The sequence below is a fragment of the Pipra filicauda genome, unplaced genomic scaffold (genome assembly GCF_003945595.2).
Source record: "Pipra filicauda isolate LSUMZ 115617 unplaced genomic scaffold, ASM394559v2 scaffold289_size944018_pilon, whole genome shotgun sequence".
In the NCBI taxonomy this organism is placed as follows: domain Eukaryota; kingdom Metazoa; phylum Chordata; class Aves; order Passeriformes; family Pipridae; genus Pipra; species Pipra filicauda.
In genome coordinates, this window is record NW_024104408.1 from 593,078 (window position 1) to 619,538 (window position 26,461).

The following is a 26,461-nucleotide window of genomic DNA, read 5'->3' on the forward strand; positions in this document are numbered from 1 at the left end:
AATGCTGGAACTTTGTCTTCAGGCAGAGAGAGAACAAGAGATACTGCCCAAGCCCTTGAAAGAGTTTCCTCAACAGCACTTAAACTTTTCTACCAATGGACTTCCAAAAAGATCATATGATCTACAACCCATTCTGTGAAATGTCAGCCATTTTAATGTCTCACAGCAAAAACGAAAATGATGCCTTGAGATACCAAACTAGGTCACCTAATTTTCTCCAAAATCTGTCTCTGCTCACTCAGCTCTCTCCCATTAACTAAGTTTTTCTGTTTTATATCCCACCATCACCCCCACACCAAGAATCTATGGGTTCCCCCAGGCTTGGTGGCCGAAACTGTTTATCATTTCTGCTTTGTTTCTTAATTCTGAGAAATAAAAAAAAAAGCCTTTAACTCCTCTTTGCTTACTTCAGTGACCATTTTCTGCTAACATATCCTGTGGTACACTGAACATACGTGAACATGCTGGGCAAATACAGGGCTTCTCCTTTCCGAGGTGGTGTTTGAAACGATGAGCTCGGCAACTGCATTACTGACCCTTCCCTTAGTTAACAGGACAGGAAACCATAATGAAAAAAGACACTGGCAGAGCCTCCCTCCCCAGTGCACAGATTAGATTTCTTTATCAAGGAGTGGCTTCACCACATCAAAACCTGATCAAGCAGGACGTTTTACTCTCGGTTTCTTGAAAGTGGTTATGTTTGAAAGGACGGCCTCCAGAGCGCTGTCAAAGGTGTCTATCTGCAAAATAAATTACCTTTTCAAGTCTGCACTGGCAGTGATTGAGTGACTGCAAAGAATTATTTATTAGTCTTAAAATGCCAGTGGATACAGTTAAGGAACTATTTTTTCTACAAAACTATGATGGTCTGAAAGAAGAAGGGGAAATATGTTACAATCCCCTTAGACTGTCGGTTTTGTTTGAGGGAGGAGCAGGTCCCCTCTACAAGAGCTCAATCCCTGTTCAAAATTCCTATCTTCCACCAGAATGGCCATTCCTTTGGTGCCCTATGTTCACCTTTGTCATGACCACTTGTCTTTCCTTTAATGTTATAAATGCAGTAACTGTCTTTGGGAGGTGAAAGGACCCAGAGAAGGAGGGTAGGAAATGGGGGTAGAAATCATTTAAAAAAAAATTGCAAACAAGTCATTTCACATTATTAGCTAACTCCTCTATTTTAGAATATCTGACATTTAAGTCCTTTGGTTTGCACTTAGAACTAAGGATTCTCCTATATTTTCAATAAACTTTCTTATTAAAGTTTTTCTCTCCCCTTTTTACTTAAGAAATTTCACAGGCACCAGGCTATTTATAAGACCTTGCTGCTTAAATAGGTATTAAGATTTTTCAGCTGGGCCAATGCAGCTGAAGATTTCTTTCTTAAATACCCTTACTGCAGATTGACCTTTCTTGACTTGATACACATATTTTGCAGGTGAAGAGCCTTCAGGTCCATAATCAGCCCAGTCCTATGCCCACCATACCTACACAGGCACACATGGAGAAAGCCTGCTAAATATCTTTGACATATATTATTACTACACTTTGAGGCCAACTTACATTTCAACTCCAGTGAAGAAAGGCCAACTGAGGGTGGATTCATTTTCAGACATATTTTAACCCTTACAATATCCATCACCATATGTGAGCAACAGACATTGGAATACGCTTTTTATACTGAGAGGGGAAAAAAAAAAATCCAGGAGTCACCGCTGGTTATTCTTGGGCTCTTTAAGTCACAAGGGACAGAGCAGTGAAGGACAACCAGAAAGGATTTCAATATGCTATTTCCATCTGAAGAGCAGCAGTCCCTGTAATGCACTTCCTCTGCTGCTGCAGCATCAATGTTGCTCTGTATTTTTATGCAATCTATATTTTCACTTGTTTGGCACTGCAGTGGTTGCAATTGGCAGTGCAGTAGATGAGTGGGCAAAGCACAAAATTAAAAGATATTCTTCCTGCATAGCGCTGACCGTGCGGGATCTCAGCCAATAGCAGCCAAACCCCAGAATGTTTATTTTTAAACTAGGGCAATATACCATTAGTTCTCAAGTTTAATTCAATTGATTTTCAAGCAAATAACAATAAAATTAACCCACAGATAGGACAATCTTTCGGTGATGGATGAGAGCGAATACCAAACCTCACACAATGAATTCCCCACCATCAGACGACTCCCCCTTGGGACAGCCAGGCAGGTCTGGACAGAAGTGATTCTGGGGCCAAAAGGAGTTCCCCGCTTCATCACCTCAGCAAAGATGGATTCCACGACCTTCTGAGAAAAGCCTATATATAATTTTTGCTGAGTAGGCCCCTCAGTTAACAGCAGAATCCAATTTGTAATTTAGCCTCAAATGCACACTCCACAAAAAGCTATCAGGTAAGAAAAACACCTGACATGTAGATAAAAATGCTTTTTGACATACGTAAGTAAAAATAATACTCTGGCATTCCTCAAATTAGCCATTTGAAGTGTGCATACCCTGAAAAAGTTTCAGCGTATAGGCATTTATTTTGGTTTTACTTTTGTTTTGTTTTGGTTTTGACCAAGAAAATATTTATGAAAAGAATAATAAATAATTAATTTTACTGGCTGCAAGCTGGGATTCTTTCCTGGTTAAACTATATGCAGTGAAATGGCATTTAAATTATATGAGAGAATTGATTCAAATGGCTTCCATTAGCAATTTGGCAGGCTGCTGTGAATTGCTCCTAATCAATTTTAAATAAAGCTATTCTATCTGAGAATGGAGGCATCTTCATCTTAAACATCTCCACGTTGTACAGCTGTAAAACAGTGGCTAAAATACAAATTTCTTCATAATTTCTTATAACTCGTTGAGTTTAACAACGTGCCACCAGAGAAACTAATGCAGAATAAAAATACGTCTGTGTCCTCAGAGAAGTATTCTGGGCTCTGAAGGTTTTCTCTTTTATCTTACATTAATGAATTTTTCAAACTAATGCTATTCTAGGCCATTTTACAGTACAATCGTATCTTAATTTCACTTGAGATTTTATCACAAGTAATTAGATCCATTCGAGTTGTAGATACTCAACATACATGTACCATAACCATTCCAAGTGAGTGTGTTTGTATTACAAGAATTTATACTGAAAAAAATTAAAACTGCAAAAATGACAGCAGGCATTCAGAATTTTCTTTTTGTTGTCTCTGGTTGTTGTTTAGAAAAGGCACCTGCAATTTCCAACCAAACTTTTCTCCTCCAAAATCTTTGCAGAGCACAGGAGAACAAATTCTAGTTGTGACAACCATCTCCTTAAAGTAGCTCGAAGGACACACTTTAATGGTGGGCATAAGAAGACAGATACAGAAATTAAAAGCATTTTCCATTACACATTGTTCCAATAAATTGTTCAAGTAAACCTTTAAATACATTTATAAAAAAACATTAAGTGTGCAATATCTTAACTCGGCAACAAAATCTAACATCATTTCAATATAAGTCTTCAGTTTGACTTCATGTGCCACGAAAAGAGACAGGGCTGGTTGAGATGGTGCAAAGTTATGAGATGTGAACTCAATAACACAAGTTCAGATGGCCACAGTCCTCACTGGTTTGGTGTGTCTGGCAAAGCAGGTACTGCCATGAGAGTCAGTCAGGGTGTGTATCTGTCTCTCTTGGATCAGGATCTCAAAAATGCTTTTCCTGGTGGTTTCAGTGATTCTGGATTCAGAAAATCTCTTGCCTTAGTCTGGTGTCTATGCAATGTCCAACTCTTAATATATCATACTTAGTAGTGAATTTTTTAAAGAAAAAAGAAATATCTTCATCTTCTACGGAGATGATTGAGCCTTGGTTCAGAAAGTTTTTTACATATAAGAAATAATTAACATAGTAATGGTAGCAAGAACATTATAATGAGACAAAACTAAGGAAGTAAAACATTAGCAGTTTAGAAAGCATTTTTTAAATGTGATCTGTTTATAGTTTAAATCATCTTCCTAATAATGGAAAAGTATATAAAAAACTGTCAGAAACCAGTGAAAAATCAGATTCAAAACACAGACAAGGAATTCACATTTTGTGAGCTGGGGAGACCTGAGGATAGAGAACATGTTCATGTTTTTTCAACATGAAGAAAACAGTTATTTAACAGACTGTGACTGCCACAATAAATCAAAGATTTACTTTACAAAGCAGTAAACATGGTGAGGAGGAACCTCTTCCAAAAGCCCATAAAGCAAAGTGGTGGAAGTAAATAAAGCCGTCCCACACACTTCCACTGTTCAGTTCCAAACATGAAATCACAGCTTTCAAGACATAGAAAAGTTAGCAGGAGGCATTGCACAGGATGCCTTTGCTTATTTATCTTTTACCACCCCCTCTCTGACTCGTCCAAAAGAAAATGTGGCAAAATAGAGCATGAACACGTGGATGGAGCTACACAGGCCAACAGCTGATATTAAGTAATGCTTAATTCTGCTACGTTCCACTTCTAACTGAATACACAGCGTGGTCAGTGCAGAGATGCTATTGTGTACTGAGGTTTAAAAATGCACATTATATGCCTACAATGCTCAGATTCCATAGCACCTACACGAGAGAACTTGATGGCTTCCCAGATAACTGCAACCATGAATGCCCTTGAAGGAAAGAGGAACTATTCCAAGCCCACAGCTGAAGAGACAGAGCTGTTAGGGCAGGCCACAGGCCTGGAGATGGAAGGGTTTGGAGGTAGATAGGGCTGCCTGCTCTGAGGACTAAACAATGCCACCCCTGATGTCAGGCTATGCCTGACTTAAAATCAGAGGCTGGGTACTACTACACTTTAACATTTTCATGAGCTAATCTCATCCCTGAATCATGCTTAAAATACACAGGAAATAAGGGATCCGTGCTCATTTCTCTCCTCTCTCTACCCGAGGGGGCTGTTACAACCTGCACAACTCCCAGGAATCTACCCCAACCACTCAGCATTGGTCATTCCACACGAGGTGATACCTCAGCTCTCCTGCTGAAGTTTAGCTCACGTAGGAGGGGGAAAACAATTTTTTTAAAAGTACAGCTACAAAATACTACACACAAAGCAGTTAATTTCCAAACCACTCTTTACTCTGGCCCTGCAATGAGCAGCAACACCAGTTCTTGGCTTTCTGTTCTGCTAGGGCTGGAGATGTACAGGGCACAGGATCCACTGGCAGGGTTCACTCAGTGCTTGGAAGTGGGTGTGGACAATAACAGTGATACCACACATGTGGTGTCTGTGGCTTTCTGCTCAACAGAGCCCTGAAAAATTCCTCCTCGTCACATCAAGTGTTTCTAGATTTCAGAAAGCAGATGAAACAGCCCAGCCCCTGATTAAAAGGAGATGACCATCGCTGCTTCCTCTGGATCCAGTTGAAAAAAAATGTCACCCTTGTTCTTTCAGTTTGTAAAGCCACAGCCCTGAGCCAGCTTTGACCCAGTTTCCAAATCAGTAACCACAGAGTCTCAGCACATCCATACAAGCCAGCTGCCCAAAATTCCACGGTCCTGTGAAGTTCTACAGCCTCCACTGGACCCCGCCCTGCCATGAATACGTGACATAAGCCCCCCTTCAATTCAATTTAAAACTAGTTGAAGTCTTAAAGTGCACCCACTCACTCTTTGCACCACGAACAGAGCTTAAGAGAAGCTCAGCAATGAAATCTGTGGAGTCACAACAGCCACCATGTGCTGCCATGCTGGAGCCACACACAGGTTCTTTTATCTTTTAAAACATACCGTCCCTGGAACGCTTTCTCCTCTCATTTTTTTTTCCACAATTTACACTTTAATTCTACTGGACATATATTAATTGTACCAATTGTTATACGAATCCACAGCTATCACCTGCTCTCAAAAATCTCTTTATCTGACAGCAGGGATGATACCGTATCACCTCACTGTAAATTAAGATGACAGTTTCTTCGTTAGCATAGTACGAATATACACGATGATAGTACTTATTATAACAAGAGAAGCAGATTTAATCTGGTTTCAATTACACTGAACAGAATATTTACAGCAGTTCAGTTGCAAAAGCATTCATATTCTTGATACAGTAAAATAACTTTAATACCAAGAATATCTAGATCATATCAGCAGGTACCAACTTTAAAATACAGACCCTCTTTCTTCCCACGAGGAAAGCAAAGACACTGAAAAAATGCTGCATCTCTCTTGCTTTCCTTGTGGAATCTACTGAATTCATTAATATACCCAAACAGAAGCTGAAAATGCTTTCTGATGTGAGAAACTCAACATCAAATTTTGTCTTGGAAAAGATTTTTGTGCTAGTTAACTATTTCGAAATAGAGGTCTATTAATATCTCTATTATTAATACAACCTACAGAGGAAGCAATTAACACAACCTTAATGCTAAACAATTTTTGAACTCAGAACATTCAGACAAGACCACTTATCACAAAATTACTGTTCTTATTTCTATTGGTTGCTAAACAAGGTAATACAGCAATACTCACCACAACAGTATTATGCAATGATCCAGTTTTAATGCACACCAGCACTGAAGAAATTAGATATAGCAAAAATCTCTCATGACTACTTAAATTTTAATCACTTCTTTATTGTTATATTGCAGGAGTCAAGAGTAGAGTAAAAAACGTTCTTAACCCCACTGGGCCTTAAGCAGGTTCTCCTTACAGAAATGAGAAGATGTTGGCAATTTGTACTTTCAGAGATGCTAAAAAAGTCTGCCGTCATTCAATACCCTCTTGTATCATTAAAAGATTCTTATACAGCTCGTTCACTGATAGTTCAGATACCTCAAATCCATTAATAGCATTGGAAAAAAAATAAATAGATTATCAAACCAGCATTTCGACAAATCTTTAGGCGAACTCCTTGAAAAAATGTTTTGTTTGAAGATTTTTCACAAACGTGTACAAGATGAAAAATAAAGCATACAAAATCCCATTGCCTGAGCTTGCTGAAGTAAACTAGGATTTCTATTGAGAAGAGGTGTTATTGAAATAAACAGTATTATTTGGGTGGCTGAGAAAGACAGCTACTAAATTAAACCTTCCATGTCAAGTGGAATATTTCTTCGAGTATGTTTTTATGAACAAGTTTGTATCTATCCTACTACTAAAATCCTGAAGGTCCCAAAGTTTTCTATACAAGTTATGGGTCCTGTGTTTGACCAGTTTCCTCCTCAAACACAAGACATACCCATGTGCACTGAAGCTGTTAATGTTAAGCCGTGGGTACATCTGCTCCTGAACACAATTTCACAGTGCTGAAGTTACTCAGGTGTGACTCAAATCCACTGCTGGACCCACTATTTCTTCTAAATAACAAGACTTTTCTCGCCACTCTTACACAGCAGATTGGGAAAAAAATCCTAGGATATGTCAATACAAAGAGAATCTCTAAACAGGCAGGAGTAGGTCTAATGAAGACAGGGGACATTAAGGAAAATAATCCAGTGCTCAGAGCCAGCCCCCATCGAGCTTGACATCAGCAGGTAGGCCAGGGAAGTGCTCTCTGGGACAAGTTACTGAAGGACATAGAGCTAAAACATTTCTAAAAGTCCTGGAATATATTTAATATCTTATTTATAAGGAAAAAAAAAAAGCTATATAAACTTCTTCCATACTGCCTCTTCATACGGTCTCCTATATTAGCAGGCTCCAGAAAACTCCCCTCAGCACCTAATTTAGGTATTGTAAATACCCCTTAACTTAAGGCATTTTTCCATCACCAAGCTGTATCCTTGTGGCACTTTGAACAAACTTTGTAAATAAACACTATGAAAAATTCTGGACTCTCATTATGTGTATTTTTCTACCCTGACCTCTCCTATCACTGGTAATACATTCATCAGCTTAGAAAGCAAAGAAACAGGTACAAAGACAAGATCTCTTCCCTTATCAAAGTGTCTGATAAATACAAATATCAGCTTTACACACACGACTCATGACATCTTATGACATTTTAAAGTATATTTAATAGCTTAAAAAAACCTCTCTAAATGGCTCAAGTCATTTACTGTAAATGTCCACTACAGGTCACATGCTCATCAGATGGAGTACATTTAGCATGCATTTATGGGCTTGCTGTTGCTTTTCAAAACAAAAAGATATAAATCTTAATACTCTCAGTTCTAATGTATGGATACAAGCCATTAATCACTCTGACAAACATATGTAGTCTGCAACCCTGTATGTGCTTTAAGAATAGAAAGCAGATGAAAACAGCTTACACCTTCAGGTACATCTGTACTCTCCCTAGCACTCATCATCTGAAATTTGGTACAGAAGTTATGAGATATGCTCTTCTTTCTGTAAATATCACAGATCAAATTAGGTATCACCTGCAGGCCACCCCCTTTAAGGGATTTTTGGTGTGCTGTGATTTTTGAATGAGCCAAAGCAAACCATGAACATTCCACCATGAACTGCCAAATTCTTCACGTGGATTCAAGGCGTCTACATTTTACTTTTTTATTTAACATTACAAACAGAAAATGACAGCTAAAAGAACTGTGCATAAGCACCAGCCTTAGAGATCCTAACTCTGTTCATACTGAAATCACTGCCAAACTCCCACTGATTTCAGCAGCACAGAAGAGCCATTTCACAAAGTACCACCTTGGATTTTTTCTCTGATTCTGCTACTAGAAATATTCTCACTCTAAGAAAATGGGACAGGTTTAATTTGACATATTTAAAAACATATTATTAAAAGAAAGTCTCCCAAATCCTACACGTTCATCTTCAGACAAGAGCATTACATAACAGTCTGGTAAAAGAATGACTAATGAATTCAACTCAACTCTGAACTTCAGTGGTGAAAGATAATAAGAATATTTGATGCAGCTGAAGGATTAGTTTGTAAGCAGTCAAAGAGAATTGTCTGACAAGAAAATAAAATGAAATTGCAACCATTATCTCGTTAACATAAACAAAACAGGATGCAAACAATAATTGCTAATATTGACAGGTGTTGTTTCTCCCAGGACAGCTGGCAATACATTATCTCAGTGACAGCATGCACCAGAGATGTCACTGGTCCCTGTATGGATTTGAGGTTAAGCTGAAAACTTTAAATCCTATTTACAATTCTGGAATTGAGGTAAACAGCAGAAACCAAAACCAATCTGTTTGTGAGAGAAAGGGTTGGGCAGATGTCAAACTTTTTCCACTCTTAAGGGAAGGATGGCCAACCTGGCCTTGAACACCTCCAGGGATGAGGCACCCACAGCTTCCCAGGACAACCTGTGCCAGGATCTCACCACCCTCATAGTAGAGGCTTTCTCCCTTTAAGCCTTCCAAAATTCTCAAATTCCACCATGGATTTTGTTGTCAGAGACTCAGGGTATTTTAACATGAAAATCTCCTTGTTCCTCTTCTCATTTATCACTGTCTACTTCTACATGCCTGTAGGTTTACACTCTAGCAGGACTCAGTGTGCCAGACAGGGAGGACAAGGGAAAAAGCAAACGAGAAATATCTGTCGGGCTAACCCAACAAACATAGAGGAGATCAAGATGAGCTGTGTCAGGAAGGACTATCAAGACAAGAAACACCATGGTAAGATGGATCAGATGGAGACAAGAGTCAAGCCATGGATGGAGAGCATTTTGCACTGTCTCCAAGGAGAGGAGCAATGTGCTGCAATGCAAGGGTAAGGTTATTTTGCCTTGAAGGCCAGATTTTAATCTGCAACGTAACATATATTGTCAGGTATCTTACATTTCCCTGTTATCTATAGTATGCCTTTATGGCTCAGGCTAAAGAGATGCTGAATTAAAAGGTGAGGGGGGAAGATACCTATACCACAAAGAGCAGGTAAGAGACTAGGAGATAATAAAAATATTGTAGAGTACATTGCAAACGGGCATTATGTTTCTTAAACTTGATCTATAGCTACAACTTTGAAACAAATTATGAAATTAGGGTTTCTGAAACCCATTTGCTTGGAGATGATGACACACAAGACACTAAAAAACACTTTGTCTGTGCTCCCATAGAAAACATAAGCAACATCAAGAGCCTCTGTACATTTAAAACTAAAACCTATCCTCTCTAAAAAGTCATAAATAGTACCATGTAGAATTCTTACTAATATTGCAACTACCTATATTGCCCTAGTTCATATGAGTAGTATCAATAAAACATTCTCCCCTGAGTCAAACCTTTCCAAAGGTATTCACTTGAAGAGTGATCTACATTAGAACCATTAACTTGGTGCTCAGCATATTCTGCAATTCCTGACCCAGCCAACGACTTTAGAGATCGAACTGTGATTTCTGGAAAAAAAAAACAAACCTTTCATGTTCTACAGAGAAATTTCCTACGACAAAGATATTTGTAGAGATTCCATGATTTTACTGATACCGCAGCAAAAAGAGAAGTTTTAAACAGTACCTCAAACATTATGAAGTAAATTACTTTAAAAGTTTAGAACCTTTTGCTTTGAAAATGAACAATACAACATTGACTACAGTAAAGAACAGAATTCAAAGGAACGTTTTCAAGCTAAATGCCTTGTGTACAAATGGATTCGTGCTCTATTTTTACTGGAGCTTTGTGGTGTTTTGAGAAAACACTAATAAAAATGTTCATTATAGCTTTGGAAATGTGTGGAAAGAGATATCTTCAACCAGAGCAAGGCTTGGTCCATGTTAGCCGAATATCTATTCAGACCACACACAGTGGTTTAATATTTGCCAAAGAATGTAGCATTCTACAGCAACCAGGTCAAGAAGACAGTATATCAACTTCCAATTAAGTTAAAAATAATGCAGAAATGTTTAACTTAGATCTCCAAGACCTCATCAGCTTTTAATTTAAACAGCTGCTGGGAACAGTATACAAAATCATAGTTTATGAAGTTTTGAAATCTAGGGTCATCTTTCATAACAAATAATCCAATAAAACTGAAGTTAACCTCTAAATGAATAATGTCAAATACAATAAAGCAAAAAGTACTTTACAGGCACAAGCTAAATATACTGAAACCCCGAATACCTCTGAATCTTAACCAGCAGATTTACAAAAGAACTGGGTCCCATCCATTTCCCATCTATCCAGCCACAAGGACCTACCAGATTTTCACCACTGAAGTCAGAGTAATTGCTGGGCCCCCCTTCTAACTACACAAGACACTAATGTCTTTCACCACAGAAAGCAGCCAGCTCATTAGTATTCACAGGATGAGAAGGTTTTTTGGCTTTGTATGTTTTCTTTCTTAAAAATACTTTCTTCTCCACATCCCCTGTACTTGCTATAACTCTGCACATCCATTACTACATATACAGACAGGCAGAGACATTTGCTGCTAAACACTAATATTATGTAAAGTGCTTAGTATATTATTATGGAGATTTGACAGGTTTCTGACAAGACAGGAAGAATATTTCCTGGCCCACTTAATCCCACAATCATCTAAGAAGGAACCACAAAGAAAATAAAAATTAAATTTGCTTTAGACAAACGTTTTCTTTTAAGGTTTTTCTTTTCAATGAGATTAAAACAAATTAAATGAAAACTCTGGATCAGAAACAAACTCAAAACATTCTGTGATTCTCCAAAAGAAAACCAATTCTCTTAATGACATCTTTGCAGATTAACATCATAGGCGAAGGGGAAAATTTGGCTGCAATAAAGAACTATTTAAATGTTCAAGACAAGCACTCCCTGGACCTCACAAGTCACCCACCCTGCTACTAACACATCTCCTCCACCACAACATGCACTGCCATGGTGTCCCTCGAATCTTCAAATCCAGCTTGCACAAGCTGTGACAGAGATCCTGAGGCAAAAATAAATATATCATATATAATTAAAGACTATACCCATCTATTCACAGAAGCTGAGTTCTCACTCTCTAATGCCTAAGGAAGAATACAAAAATATGACACTGCCTTGGGATACTCTCCTACTCTCAAGTTTTAAGCTCAGGACATCCAGAGTCAGAGACAGTACTTGGTGTCTAACAACTTTTTTTATTACATTTCCTTTCATTAGTCTGACCAATTCCTCTTGAATCCACGTAAACTTCAGCAGTCACAAAGTACAAAAAGTTTCAGCTTTGCTACTTCCTTCTGCAGAAGGGTTCAAATACAAGTCTGAATAATAAGGTTAATTTGAACTGATTTTATACATGAAAGAAAAAGCACTCTGATAAAATAATCCAGAACAACAACAAAAGGCATGAGATCAAAGTTGCACAATGAAAATGATCACATTTATTCAGTTAAAATATTTTAAGTCTTCAGAGAGTGAGATTCTATCAACTGGAAAAGAAAATTCAATAAAAATGTTTCATAAATTGGAGCAGAAGCTTTAGGGTTTGACTCATTACTGCTACTCATCCTCAATTTTCAAACCTTTCTCAAATATTTCTGTGCTCACAAAGAGATCCTCACCACAACTGATGTTATTTGCAGATTCAAAAATTTAAGTACAGCTGCACAAGACAGTACACTTTTTTAAACAGAGGGGCAAAACAAAATGCATCTCATGAGTAACTCTTAATCTGCCAGCAAATCAATTATAAAGAGCTTCTGTAAAAAGCATCTGAAAATCTGCTTCCAGTCAACACAACTTAGCCATCTGGTTCCCACAGATATCTGCCAGGAACGGGTCTGCAAAACCAAATTAGCGATGATTACACAAAAATATTCAAAATTTAATCTCAGTTTGCCAATCACTTTTACAGTCCTTCACATGCATGTGCAAAGAATCCTCCCCTCACCTCTTTTGAAGTTAATGACATGTTTAAACCGCCCTAGAAAAAATGGCTAAAACCACATTTAGCAGATTTGTTTTTAAATTGGCTTTGTCAGCATCGCCACAAGGCGTCGGGACGGACACACGGACCGCGTGGTCTTCACACCTTCCTCACTTAAAACAGAAAGGGTACTCTCCCTCAGGAATTATTTTAGCAGCAATTGATCTTGCTGTAAAACAGATAGATACCTCTAACTTTTTTTGTTAATCCTGGATTAATACAATTGTGGACATCAGAGGTGTCAGTTTACCTCCTGACAGCTGTTTATTATGCGTCTGTTCACCAACTGTTCCATCACACTTGTTGCCAGCAGCCCAAGTCTATTCTAGATGCTGTATGTGCAACCAACTATTATAACACTCTTTCTCCACTTTTTCTTTTTTTTTTTTTTTCAGCATCCCAAACTGCCAGTTTGTAAAAATTCCCACTGTTTAATGACTACCAATACAAAGTTAATCTTGCAAGGCGCCACTCATCATCTGGCCCTTTTTCAGCCAGCACAGTGAAGGATGCTGATAACCACACAGGAGGTACTAACCTTAGACAGATGTGCAAATAATCCTCTCACATGGGGATAGTGCTGCAATTTTATCCATCTCTATTTTTAAAACTGGGGAAAAGAAACCGTACAGAAATACGAGTTTTATATTTCTTCTTGCCAGACGTACAGTGAATTACAACACGAGGTGTAAATACTTCTCTTTTTTAAAACTATCTGATAGTCTTTCAATCCATGCTTAAAAAAGCAGGCTAATAAAGATTAAGGGAAAAAAAGAAAAACACCTGGATTACTCAGCAGCCAAAGCCTCATCATTCCAACAACATCATTCCAGTTCCTTTAATTTCTGTTGCAATCTTGTTACACAAGTATATAATTCTATATCTAGCTTGAAATACTGGAATCTCTGGCACTAATTCTGTTATCAGAACAAGATCTTATGGTACTTCAGAGTGCACATTTTTATTAAATTTAATCATACTTTTTTATATAAGAAAGATTTTTCTCATTACTTCTGATTTGAACAATGATTTTTAAAAGAATTTCAATTAATTCCTTAGATCCCATTTAAAGATACAGTAAAACCTACGTGTGATCTTTAATTTTAGAGGAAAATACACATGTAAAATGTCCTAGCACATTGGGAAATCACATGGTCATAAAATTGTATAATATTTCTAAATTTTTTTTGTCCTGATCAAAGTTAAACACGAGCACTCCTGTAATGCAATTGATAATTCAATACCCAGAAATAGTGTAAATGAAAGCACAGAAAGCTCTGATGCTCTAATCACAGTTCACAATGGATATTAATTTGCTTTTGAGACACTGGCTCCAAAATATAAAAAAATTACATGGACAAATCCAAACAGAATCCAGCATGACTACAGGACTAAGCCTTTGTTTGCCTCCTTTTTAAACCTTTCCCACAGGATGTCACTATTGCTCCATGTCAGTAGGGACTGTGACTGATGGACTTTGGGTAGTTCCATACTTTCCACAAGGCTACATGGCACAGATATTTAAGTATCTTCTAATTTTGTAAATAAGATTAAAACAACGACTTATCCACCTCAGCTGCCATGTTGCAAGCCCAAATATTTGCTGACCTATAAACAAATTAAATCCTGCTACAATCCTTCCAGCTTGAAAAAGTAGAACCCTAACAAACCTGGAAATACTGATGTCAACGTGTGTACATTGTGCCTATTCAAGTAGCACACGATGCAACTGAAGACATCAAAGAATTTTCTTCCTCAAATTCCTACATTTTCACCCTTTAGGGCCACATAATTTATTTTCCAGATATTCATGCCATCGGATGGACTTTTTCCTAACAAAAGAGTGACATCTCGTGGTGACACAGAAATCCTGGCTCCAGCACATCCCATTCCCTCTGCACGGAACAGAGAGCAAACCTACCACTCTTTAAAAGCTACAGTCCAAACCCTGCCAGCTTCTGGGGCTGTGCTCACGAATCCCCTCTGCAAAGGATGGCTTTTGACAGGATTCCTATTGATCCAGACGTTCCAGTCATTCCCAGAGAGACAAGAGCTCTCCACCTTTCCCTGCCTTCAGCCGGCCAGGCAACCTCCCCACTGCTCCTTCTGTTTGGCAGTCTGATGCATAACTTGTAGGTTTGGAAGCAACTCCTCAGAATCACACGTTTCTAGCAAAAGTCTTTGCAAGGAAACCAAAAATCAGCGAGAATAAAGATTTTTCTAAAATACAGTGGGTCAAATTAGCCGTAGCATACCTAAAATATGCAAGTGAACTCAGCCAAAAATAGATTTTAATCACCATACTTCTAATTATACTTCCAAGGCTAACTTTTTAGAAGTGGGTTTTCAGCGTTCCTGTTCTGTTTAGTCAGTACCTTATATAGCTGGATACTATTTTTCAAAGGTTTTCTTGCCTATTTATGCTTTGTTATTGCAAATATATTTGCCTTAGTAAGGTAAAACAAGAATGTTCATATTGTTGACAGTTCAAAAAAGTTAATGCTGGGTTGTTGGGGTACTTTTAAAAGCCTTTTATAAGTAAATACTTCCTTGTTGTGAAAATTATGCGAATGTTTTGTACAGTCCTTTTGCCTGTTAGTGCTCCTTAATGGATACTGACACTTAATGAACAATGTATTTGTAAAGTGCTGTACCCGAAACAAGGTGTCATCAGCAGAAATCAGAAAAGAAAATTTCCCATTCTGCCATTACCATATATGCAGTGTAACAGTAATGAAGACCAGGTGCACACATGTGTGAGCTATTTTGTACAAGAACAGCAAAACTGTCACTGTGGTCAGCAGTCTGTGAAGAATATAAACTAGAAAAATTACAGTGTTGCAGAGGAAAACCCCCTAAAGTAATTACTGAAGTTTATTTAGCAGAATATGCACCTTTGCCACTCTTAAGGTATTACTGTTACAGTTTGCGTTCCCCGATATTTTAAATAACCTGCCATCTTCAGACCCGCAGTTCAAGCCAATTATGCTGGGGTTTACTGTGCTCCAGATCGAATTAAAGCTCAGAGGAAAATATCCCACGTCAACAAGCCACTGATCCCAAATATCCCACCTCAGTTGTTCTGCTCTACGTGTTCCAAAAGAGCCACTCGAAACGATGCACAACGGGCCCGGTGCTCCAAGAACACAGGAATCAATTCCCATTCGCAGAATGATGGATGTAATAATGCATCTGCAACTTTCCTGAGGAAACTCTGAATCTTGCAACATTTAATGATTTTTCATGGTTGGAAAGCAGAGATGAATCAAAATCCATACGGCAAATGATTACACCTTTCTTTTAAAAAGTCTTAAGATACTAAAGACTATCTGATAATTTTTTTGGCAGATGATTCTTGGCCTGGGCAGCTCTTTTTGCCTAAACTCTGTGAGGAGGTGTGTATCAAGAACAATTGGAAATACTGAATAAGTCAACAACCCATGTTACACAATAATATATTCTGAGATTCGGTCATCAACAACAAAATTTAATCCCTTTCTTTTTTTTACTGGAATAATCACCTTTCTCCAAGACTAAACAACCTGCATGGTTTCTCTAACTGTTCTCTGTACATGTTGTTCAAACTGCTGCTATACTTAAAGTCAGTAAAATACTGTAAAACTGCCACTGGAAATCAGCTTTCTGAACTCCTGGCACACTTCAAATGACTGAAGGGATTAGCTTGTTGCCCTGAGGTTTTCCACATGTTTTCACACACCTTGCTAAGGTTTAATCATCACCAACTATCAAATATTCATATTCAGTCTAATGGGTCTAAAACCAACCAGATCTGAAGTTTCTAAAGAGCCTCAGGAATTCTCAAGGCCAACTCTCTTTGAGGTGCCTATGGAATCAAACACCCTCCTTAGCAGTAAAGGAAAAACAAAAACATAGACAAAAACTTATGATGTCAGCATCTGAAATCAAAGGAAAACAAAACAAAACCAGCTGTAAAAATAGGCACAAAAAGAAGGAGTGGTCATGCAGGAGTTAAAAAAACCTACACAAATTAGAAAGCATATATTATGGTTTCTCATTTCAGGCGTGATACCACAAATCTTAATCATGCAAAGAACTGCTTTGTTTCCTCATCAAAAGATAGAGAACTAGAGGGAAGTTTTAGCTCATTTAACTCATTGTTAATGACAGTGCAAGAATTCTTTCATCAAAATAATTTAAAGTAATGTATTCATTCTTTTATATCTAATTAAAAATATCCTGGAGGGCAAATCCAGATAAACCCACAGTCACCTTGGTAAAGATGGGTTAGGTTAGGTCTCAAAATGCAAACCCCAAGGGCTGCTGAACACAGGATGAGATGGGATGGAGAAAACCTGTGCACAAGAGTCTGCACCAACTCACCACCAAAACCAGCTCTGCCAAGAGTGTTCTTTTTAAGTGTGTGGGGCTTAGCAACAGGAGTAAAGGTAGAAACCACAGTTATTCATATTCCCTGACCATATCCCTTCTCTGGAAGTTGGCATGGAAAGAGAACGAAAGAAAAATCACAAATAATTCCAGTGTTCTTCACCACTGAAAGAAAAAGAAATCTCTTCCAACTCCACACAGGACTTCATGAGTCCAACCCAGTGACTGAATAACTGAACTGGACGTGATTTGAATGAGATGCCAAGGACATGGTTGAACTGCTTGAAATGCAATCCTGATCCCCCAGCTTTTTCTGCACCAGAATGGCCCTTTAACAAACTGGCAATATGAAGAGAACAGGTTATGCTCAAATAAAGCAGAAGTCGCAGAGAAAAAAAAGTCAATTGAATACTGAATTGTTTAATTTCTCAAGCAAATTAAATACAATATCTACTTTCTCTTGGGGGGAAAAAAAAAAGTGATCCTAAAAAATCATTCTCCAGGTGGCAAAGTTTTTGCTATATTCTTACCAAAAAACTTGACTTTTTTGGTAACAAGTTTCTTAAGACTTACACTGGGTTTATGCAACTAAACAGATGAAGTAGCTTGACTAGTTTATAATACAAATGTGCACTCTGATATGTTTGCATGGCTATAATTTCCAGGCATTCACCAGGAAGTCTCCAGATTCATGTTTATTTTGGCCAATGACTTGACCATTTTGGCAAGATAACCACTGTCTTGATGGCTCTGAGCTGCTATTTAAATTTAGATGTACTGCAAAATAATACTCTTATAAGTAGGTTATGCAAGCTAAACTAGAAGAAGGATTTGAAATCAAAATTGAAATTGTCATTATCATCATCAGAGGTAGATCTACATGACCAAGATATAGATCACAAAACAGTATGGTTTTTATTCAAGCAATGAAATAAACTGCTTGGTTACTAAAGCTGATGGAAAAATATAATATTAGAAATCTTAAACTGTTAAACCTATTTTCACCTGGTTTAGGTTCTATTGCACTGTTCCAAAAATCTGACGTTTTAATAGAATTGTTATTCCATTTTTTTCCTCCAGCACCTCCATCGCTTCAGCCAAGGCAGCTGAAATGTTCCTAAGGACTACAACATTCCCCTCACTGCTTTCTCCTTCAAAAAGATTATCTGTTGTGCCTGTTACCTGTCCTGCACATTGTCCAGCATTTTATGGATTAAATCCACAGTCTCCTGAAACCCCAATTGCTCTGCCCTGGCATAAGTCAGGCACGATCTCATAAGAACAACACAGTATGATGCATCACTGATATAAAACACAGCTACTACATTTCAAAGGCTTTTATTTCTTTTTATTTCCAACTGATATCAACCAACCACTGCATCTACCCATGGGCATCATTTTCTGCTTCTGAGAGAAGTAATAAAGAAATAAATAACAGATTTTTAGAATCTGTATTACAAAACTGACCACAGGACACTTCTTCTTACACATGACCACTTTTCCTGCACATAGATCTAGAAGGCAGGCCCAGAAGCAGTTATAAGTATTATAAAGTATTGCTTTACATATATCATTCTTCAGACTTTATACATTTTTAAAGGTAAATGAAAAGGTAAATGAGGATTTATGTGCTTCCATACTAGAAAAATACAGAGAAAAGGCTAGGACAAAACAAGGGCTATCCGAAAATACAATTTTCAACAATTTATGGAAGTTACAAACCAATTCTTGGTTTTCCAACTATATTCAAAACAAAAACTGTGGTCAGTATCAAGTGTTTTGACCTTCTAATCTGTCCCCTTCACATGTGCCACCTCCTCCACCTTCTTCCACCCCCCTCAGCTCCAGACACTATTCCTTGCCCACATTCCTAACTGTGAACCCTCATTCCCATCCCACTCAGGGTGACACAGCCCCAGTATTTGCCTTGCTCTGTGCTGTCCCATTGACCCAGAGGCTGAGACTTGGGATAACTGGGGAGAGGAGAACACAAGAAAGGATCCTTGGCTAAAGGAGTCGTGTTTCTTTCCTGCTTGGTAAGTGGATCCCTTAACTTAAAATTTACAATCCGTCACCTAAATTATAACGAGAAACCCAAATGTCAACCTACAGCCACAGCTCCAGATACAACCACGGAATAAGGATAAAAAATATTGTCATTTCACCCTTCATATCTTCTCTCTATAAAATATCAAATCAATCAGGGACACATACAGTTTCAGTTCATTATTAAATTTCAAGTGGCTTGTTTCACAATAAAGCATCTCAGGAACCCTGAGAGGGTTTTATGTTTGTTTGTTTGCTTAAGGTAGTGCATAACAGGTATCCTATTTCAATAACACTCAAAAAAAAAAAAAAAAAGGGAAGCAATTATAAAGATATAAAAAACCCTAAGCAGATTTAAAATGCTTTTAAAAAAGGTATTTTGAGAGGGGGGGAAGTTACCCAAAGTTTGGCTATTATTAATTCTGTTAATTTAGCACTAGATTCACTAGACAAGTATAAACCAGCACTCAACACAGTGCCTTACCCACCAGATGACTTCAGGATCACTCAGAGACTTGAACAGGTCCACGTTGCTGACCAGGATCACTATCAGGAATATTATTACTTTCCACAGCATTGCAGTTCCACTGCTTTTGCAGCCACAAAACTCGCCCCCTCGAAACAGAAGCAAACTGCTCATTCGCAAAAGTGAGACTCACCGAGTTAAAAAATTAAGTTGTACAGATCAGAAATGTAATCATGGGAGACAAGCTCTGAGAGTTTTTCAATCACTGTGGGGCTGCATCAATTTAAAGTCATGTTACATTAAAGAGAGAAACGTCTGGGAAAGTCTCCCAGTTGTCACTTTAGATTAGATTTGTTGTTGTTATCAGACTGTGCATTTTGTAGGCTTTTTTACATTTTAAAGATATTGCCTCATGCAGCTACACAGTGCACAGAGAAACAGGAAACATACAATTTTTTTAATCAGATTGCCTGGAGATGAGGAGTTTGCACAAATTAACTGGCAGTCTAATAAAAAAAAACATGCATGCACATCTTCTTGAAGCCTATTAACATTTAAACTTTAACTACCTTAGAGTCACAGGGAAGCCACTCAACTTGAATTTTCTTCATGGAAAGAAAATTTCCATTCTTCCAACAACAAAACAACACGTTATGGAGACCTGATCTTGCTGGACATCTCAATTGCATTTTTTTTTAAATTTTCAACTACATTAATGGATTTACTTGTGTACCCTGCATTAAATCTGTTCCAATGGTTCTCAGAATCAGACCATTGCACACTATGCAGAAGATACAGGATTTACCCACATAAAAATAAAATTGAAGAATTTTAGTTGACTTCTGCATGATTTCAAGATGACCTCTGATTTATGACATTTACCAGAGCTTCAGACAACTCTCTTAATTACTCTGATAGTCAAGCTGCCATGCAAAGGGTTCTTGAACATTACTGTATGTATTCACGTTGTCAAACAGTCTCACACAGACAAGGGTTGCAAAATCACTGAATATGTTGCTAGACATTACTATTTCAAGCAAATATTCAAAGTAATAGGCATACAGCACAATGACTTTTACTTGAATTGCATAAAAGGTATTTTAGATACTAAAATTATAGCTTCTAATATGAAGTAGGGTTTTCTTACACAACTTTGAAGTGTAATATTTCAGTAACTGTAATCTTTCTGAAAAATCAAGTAAGCAGCACACAAGCCTAAGTTCAAATATTTCAGGATACTTTTTAAATCAAATACACACTTTTGATCTAGGTCCTAACTTTTTGAAACCTGGAAGGCAAAATACCGGGGTGTTCAGAATATGCAGTACCACCCTTCTTGCAGTTTTTCACCTGGTAAGAAACATTCCAAGACTTTACCAAGGGGAAACCACTAGAAATAAACTTGCAAAATGCAACAACAATCTGACAGCACATAAGCAACATCCATCCTGGCTTCAGCAACATCAGCCCACCGGGGTGAGCAGCTATGGGATGAAATCTGTGTGAACACCTTTCCCCTCCCTGCACAGCTGTCAGCTCTGCAGAAAGTTTGGCTGCAGAACCCCAGATTAATGAAGCCAAGTCAGGTACTTACACACATTGGACTTTGCTCTTCTGTTTTGTTTTTAGAGCCATAAGACTTTCACCGGTTTGGTGAGACTTCAGTACCTTTTGAAGCCACCCATGTTTTCACACTAGGGAAGACTCTTCTTCTACACAACTGGAACGGAACTCTCTTCTACTGTGTGGTATTTGAGTGTTGGTAAAAAAGGCCACTCCATCTCCTCAGATGCCACAGGGGTACCAAGAAGAACCAGACTAAACCCAACCTCTACAAATGATTTTTCTGCTCCAAGAGAAGACAATGCACCAACAGTGACTGGCATTTTTAAGGTTACCACTTACTTGAGACCTACCACGTTTATGGAAAAATCCACAGATTATTAACAAGTTTCAGACTCATTTTGGCTTTTCTGAAGGCAGACTTTAAGCCCTGTAAGGACCATCAAAAGGAAGAATTTTATCCTGAAGTATGACAGCTGTAACAAGCTATGCCTTGGAATAGTACATCTTTAATCTAACACCATAGCCCTAAATCTGTTCTGGTTCTACAAATGCCTCTGGTCATTTCATTTTTATCAGTGAAGAAAATGAAATAAAAAGTATTCCATACTTAACACCAAACAGACCATGTTACCCTAGAAGACGTGCTTAAATAATTTAGCTGTTAAAAAGAATCTTTAACTATAAATGTACTAAATTCCAGCGCAAAAGATTAACTACAAAAGAAATTAACACTGCCTTAGGAAAGAGAGATAACATTTTTCTAAAGCATTTCTAAAGCTTTTTGATATGCTATTTTCCAGAATTATATCTGGAGAGAACTAATATTTTTAAATGAGACTTTCAGAGCTGCTCAAATTGCAAAGTAACATTTGTGCAAGTTCAAGAATTCTGTAGAATTCTTTTTGCTCCCATTTAAAAAAAAAAAATCAGTACACAATCTTTACCCATTTAAAGAATAAATAGACAGCAATCAATATTCAAATAATATTCACCTAAAAAAAATGTTGTTCCTGGTTGCATCAACAACTTTGTCACAACATATCAAAGTAAAATAACATTTTCTCCACTCAACAACTTAAAAGTTTTCAGGGCTTTACCATCAGTCGAAGCAGTCTGTTTGCATTCTCCAATACAAACTGACAATCTAGTGATACAGTACATTAAAAATTCTCTGTAGTATTGACTGCCTGAAGCTGATGCTCCCTTGCTAAATGCAGTGCAGTTCAATTAACAGCTCTTCAATACACAATTTAATTTTTCTTTCATCTTGATCCACAGCCGAGCTTGAAATGAAGAATGCTGGAATAGATGTACTTTAAATATTGAAGCAAGTCTTTGTAAATAAATCTATCAAACTCGTAATGATTTCTGTCATAACAGGACCAAACAGATGAACCTGAATGTCTGTGACTTTCAGGTTTGTGCATTGTTTTTCTCAGCCTTATTCTCTCAGTGAATTCCTGGTACAGGGAAGGGCTCTCAAAACTGCCCCAAAGGAGTGGAAGAGCTTCTCCCTTACTGCACCATTCTTAGCAAGTAGAGGAACAGTTTTCTGCTGATGCTTTATAAAGTCTTTTGCATGTAAAAATCCAGCTTATCACTAAAGTCACAGCAACTGACTGCAGGAGTTTTAATATTTCTCTGATTATTTAAAAAGGTCTCCAAACAGAGAAGTGCATGGCACCAGTTTCCATTACCAAATCTGCACTCAACTGAGAGACAACCAACCCTCAACTGAAAGTAAATATTTAATGCATAAATACTATCCTGGATACCATTTTCCCCCCCTGCAGTGTGAACGTACAGAGTACACTTCAAATTTTCTCTAGGTAGTCATGCCATTTCACAGGAAAATGTAAGGTTAATTTAACCAGGACAGGATGAAATATTGCATTTCAAAGCTACTCTAAGTGGGACACTGCTGAAGGAAGCTATTAATATCTCTTACAGCATGCATGCTCAAGGAAACCTCGTGGATCAGCTCATTCCTCACAGGTACACCACACAACCTCCAAAAGGGTAGGATTTACTACTGTTCATCAGAAAGGAAAACACACTCCACTTCTGAGCTAGAGGCATTTTCCACTCTTTAAACATATTCACAACAACAAACTTGACAACACTGACTGCCTTAGGTGGCAGAGAAGCACTACTGACATGGAAGGCCACCAACCTGCACGAGAGGAGCTGCAGAGCCAGAGAGGCTTCAGAGAGTGAACACAAGCAGAGTCACAAGAGCAGAATTTGGTTTCAGATGAACTCAATCAAATGTCTCTTCTCAATTAACACATGAATGCATAGTGAAAAATACAGGTTTACCTCATTTGTGTCCATGTTTATAATGGTATTAGCTGAGACACCGAGATTTTATTCTTAATTGTTATATTTCTTTCTTCTTCCCGTGTTTTTAATCATCTTATCTGCATCATCACTTTGAATGAAAAAAATCTTTATAAAATTAACTGGTCTCATTATTGTCAACGTTTCCTTTTTCCCTTTATTTCTAGTCCTACATTTTAGAAAAGTATCTCTGTACTGTATTTAAATCGTCACAGAAACAACATTCAGCATTTACAGCAATTAACTCATCATTACTTCGAATAACTACACTAATTGGGATGCTCTACAAACCTGCAACACTGCAGAATTAAAAATAAACACAACAAAGATATAATTTACAACTAATCTATACTTACAATTAAAGTTAGTTTCAAGATTTATTTCATTCTATTATTTTTTATTAGCTACAGCAGACAGTAAATGGGGTGTACTATGTTCTGCTTTGCAAACACCTAGATTATAAAACATAATTACACAAATTAATTAGAAATGAGTGCATACATTCATGTCTTTGTTTGTAACCATAACATGTTAAACATGGCTATATTAATGAGCAGTTCCTAAAACTTATAAGACAGTATAACTGAGGAAAACACTAAAGCTCCCTGACCACACAAGGCATAAATGTCACCCTGGCACAGGTCACCACCACTTCAGTTCTCCTGATGTCCTGTCTGGAAGCTGCAGGCAGTTTACAGGTCATTCTTTTACACAGCAGAGTAACAATTCTGTGAGAACTCTTAACACCCAAAGCACCACAGCACAATCCAAGTGTAGACTGAAATACTCCCTGACCTGGGTCCTGTGCCTGCTTTCCCACCTTCTCTCAAAGGTTCTCTCTAAAGTCCCTTCAGTTCTGCCCACTGACTGGTTACTCACCCTTTTGCAAAGCTCACTGCTTAAGGAACCTAATTATCCTAAGGATCTTTATCTTTTGTAAAAAATTGCTTCTAAACACTCTATGGGACCAAAAGTTATTAGACAGGGAAGGGCAGATACAGTGACTGAGCATGCCTTGGTTCCCTGGGAAATCAGAGTAGAGATGACTCTCCAGAAAGCAAAGAAACAAAGTCATTTGTATGTTTTCCTTTAAAACCAAAAAAAAAAAAAAAAAAAAAAAAAAAAAGAGTGTTTATTCATTTCCTCAGACCAGATCTGTACCTGCTGCACTTCCCTTGCACTGTCTTTCACTGCAATGATACTGTCACAGCATTTCAAGTATACATAAAGCCCGTGTCAGTAGGATGCATTTAGCAGTTCCATCTTGGCAAAATAAGGGATATTAACTGTGAGCCTATTTAGCAATTTAATTCCATCTTCATAAAGAGCATCTACCAACACAACTAAGCTGAATCAGATAGTGTCACCAGCCTACCACGTTGTCAAGAATCTGGAGTACAAAACTCATTCAAGATCTCCTTTGAAGGTGCCTAACACGGTGTGTTTAGGACCTTTAAGTACAAACAGCTCTCTGTGATCACAACCAACAAATATTCAAGGCCTAAGACACCTTAAGATGTTTCAGTTGAAATCAAACTACAGTCCAAGCATAACATGTCTCTCTTAAGAATTAGGGCATACCAAAAGACCAGAACTACCCCACAAATCACACAGCTGTCCTTTGTATATTTGTAAGGATTTAGAGGACCTGAAAGAGGCATCTACAAAGCACAAGTCCAAGGTAAAGACGTCCTGATTTATTTCTCACTCAAAATCAAAATAATGACAGTTTAGATAAGCACACGTGGAAATACAAAAAGTATTTAGTTACACATTTTATGCTAATTTTTCATTATATTTTGGATGAGCTACTCAAGATTTATTTAGGTGGTTCAAGGCTTGCTTTGCCAGGTTCCAGCAAAAACAAAAACTACCCCAAATATTCATTTTGCTGCATTAATTCCATATTACTATTTGATAAGCAAAGTTTCTTGTTGAAGTTAATGCTATCCCTCAGTGACCTCAAATGAAATACGGGAAAGAACAAGTTCAGCACACTACTGCTTCTTTTTTTATACTAATACAGGTGCTTCTGCAAAATGATGCACTGAGTATCTTTATTGGAACCAAATTACTAGTGGTTTAATGCAAAAATCAGAACATTTAGATGAAGTGCTTCCTTCCAAGCCATAAAACAGAAAAAGGCAAAATAAAGATTTTTCAAATCACCTCATTTCATAATGAGAGGGGAGTTATATCTTGTGTGCACTCCTTCACACAGCTCTAAGAAATCTCAGTAACACAGTTCCAGATTTAATTAAGAAAAAAAAATTAAAACCAAACAAAAAAAAACCCACCACCAAGCACAGGAGAGTACAATCACCTTCCCATGTTTGACATGAAATAACACAAATTATCACAAATATTGGCAAATTAAGTGTGGTCAGATGGCCAGAAACATGTATCTAAAGTTCTGCTTTGTAAAAACAATCTTAATGGATACAGATTTATTGGGCTTGATCCAAAACTCTTCAAGGTAAAATCAGTATTTTCAGTGGGCTTTGGAAACAGATCCTTTAATGAAAAAGATAAATATACATTCTTTTGAATTGCAGCATGTTGATACAGCTTAGGTTTATTACACCTCTTACTAAGTTAAGGATCATGTATATTTTCAGCACAATGGTGTCTCATGCCTTAACCAGCTAAGCTAAATAAGCAGGTAACAAATCATCTTATTCATACGAAAATAAGACTGTCTGGGACACACCAAAGGTTTCAATTATTGGTTTGTGAAATTACCCAAAGAACCACGACCGTTTTGGACCCCACCTGAGCCAAAATGATAAAAAGCAGTTCCCATCATGCATTGCTAAAATGGAGACTTTCAGAGAAAGCAGTGTAATTTCTCACACCTAAATATCACAAAGTGAGAGAAAAGATAAAGCAGTGGACTGTTAAAGAGTAGTTCAAGGGACCAAGCAAAGT

At 37.6% G+C, this 26,461-nt stretch overlaps 1 protein-coding gene across 4 annotated transcripts in view; it reads right to left on the reverse strand.

Moving 5' to 3' along the window:
• WWOX (WW domain containing oxidoreductase) overlaps nucleotides 1-26,461 on the reverse strand; it is a 493,697-nt gene that overhangs the window by 435,173 nt on the left and 32,063 nt on the right. The window contains exon 6 of one of the 4 annotated variants that reach the window (XM_039382882.1): nucleotides 10,233-10,261. The exons of the other annotated variants lie outside the window; for them this stretch is intronic. Coding sequence (XP_039238816.1) covers nucleotides 10,241-10,261 — 21 coding nt within the window. The 3' untranslated portion in view covers nucleotides 10,233-10,240. Of the gene's footprint in view, nucleotides 1-10,232; nucleotides 10,262-26,461 lie in introns of those variants that run through there. 4 annotated transcript variants of the gene reach the window in all.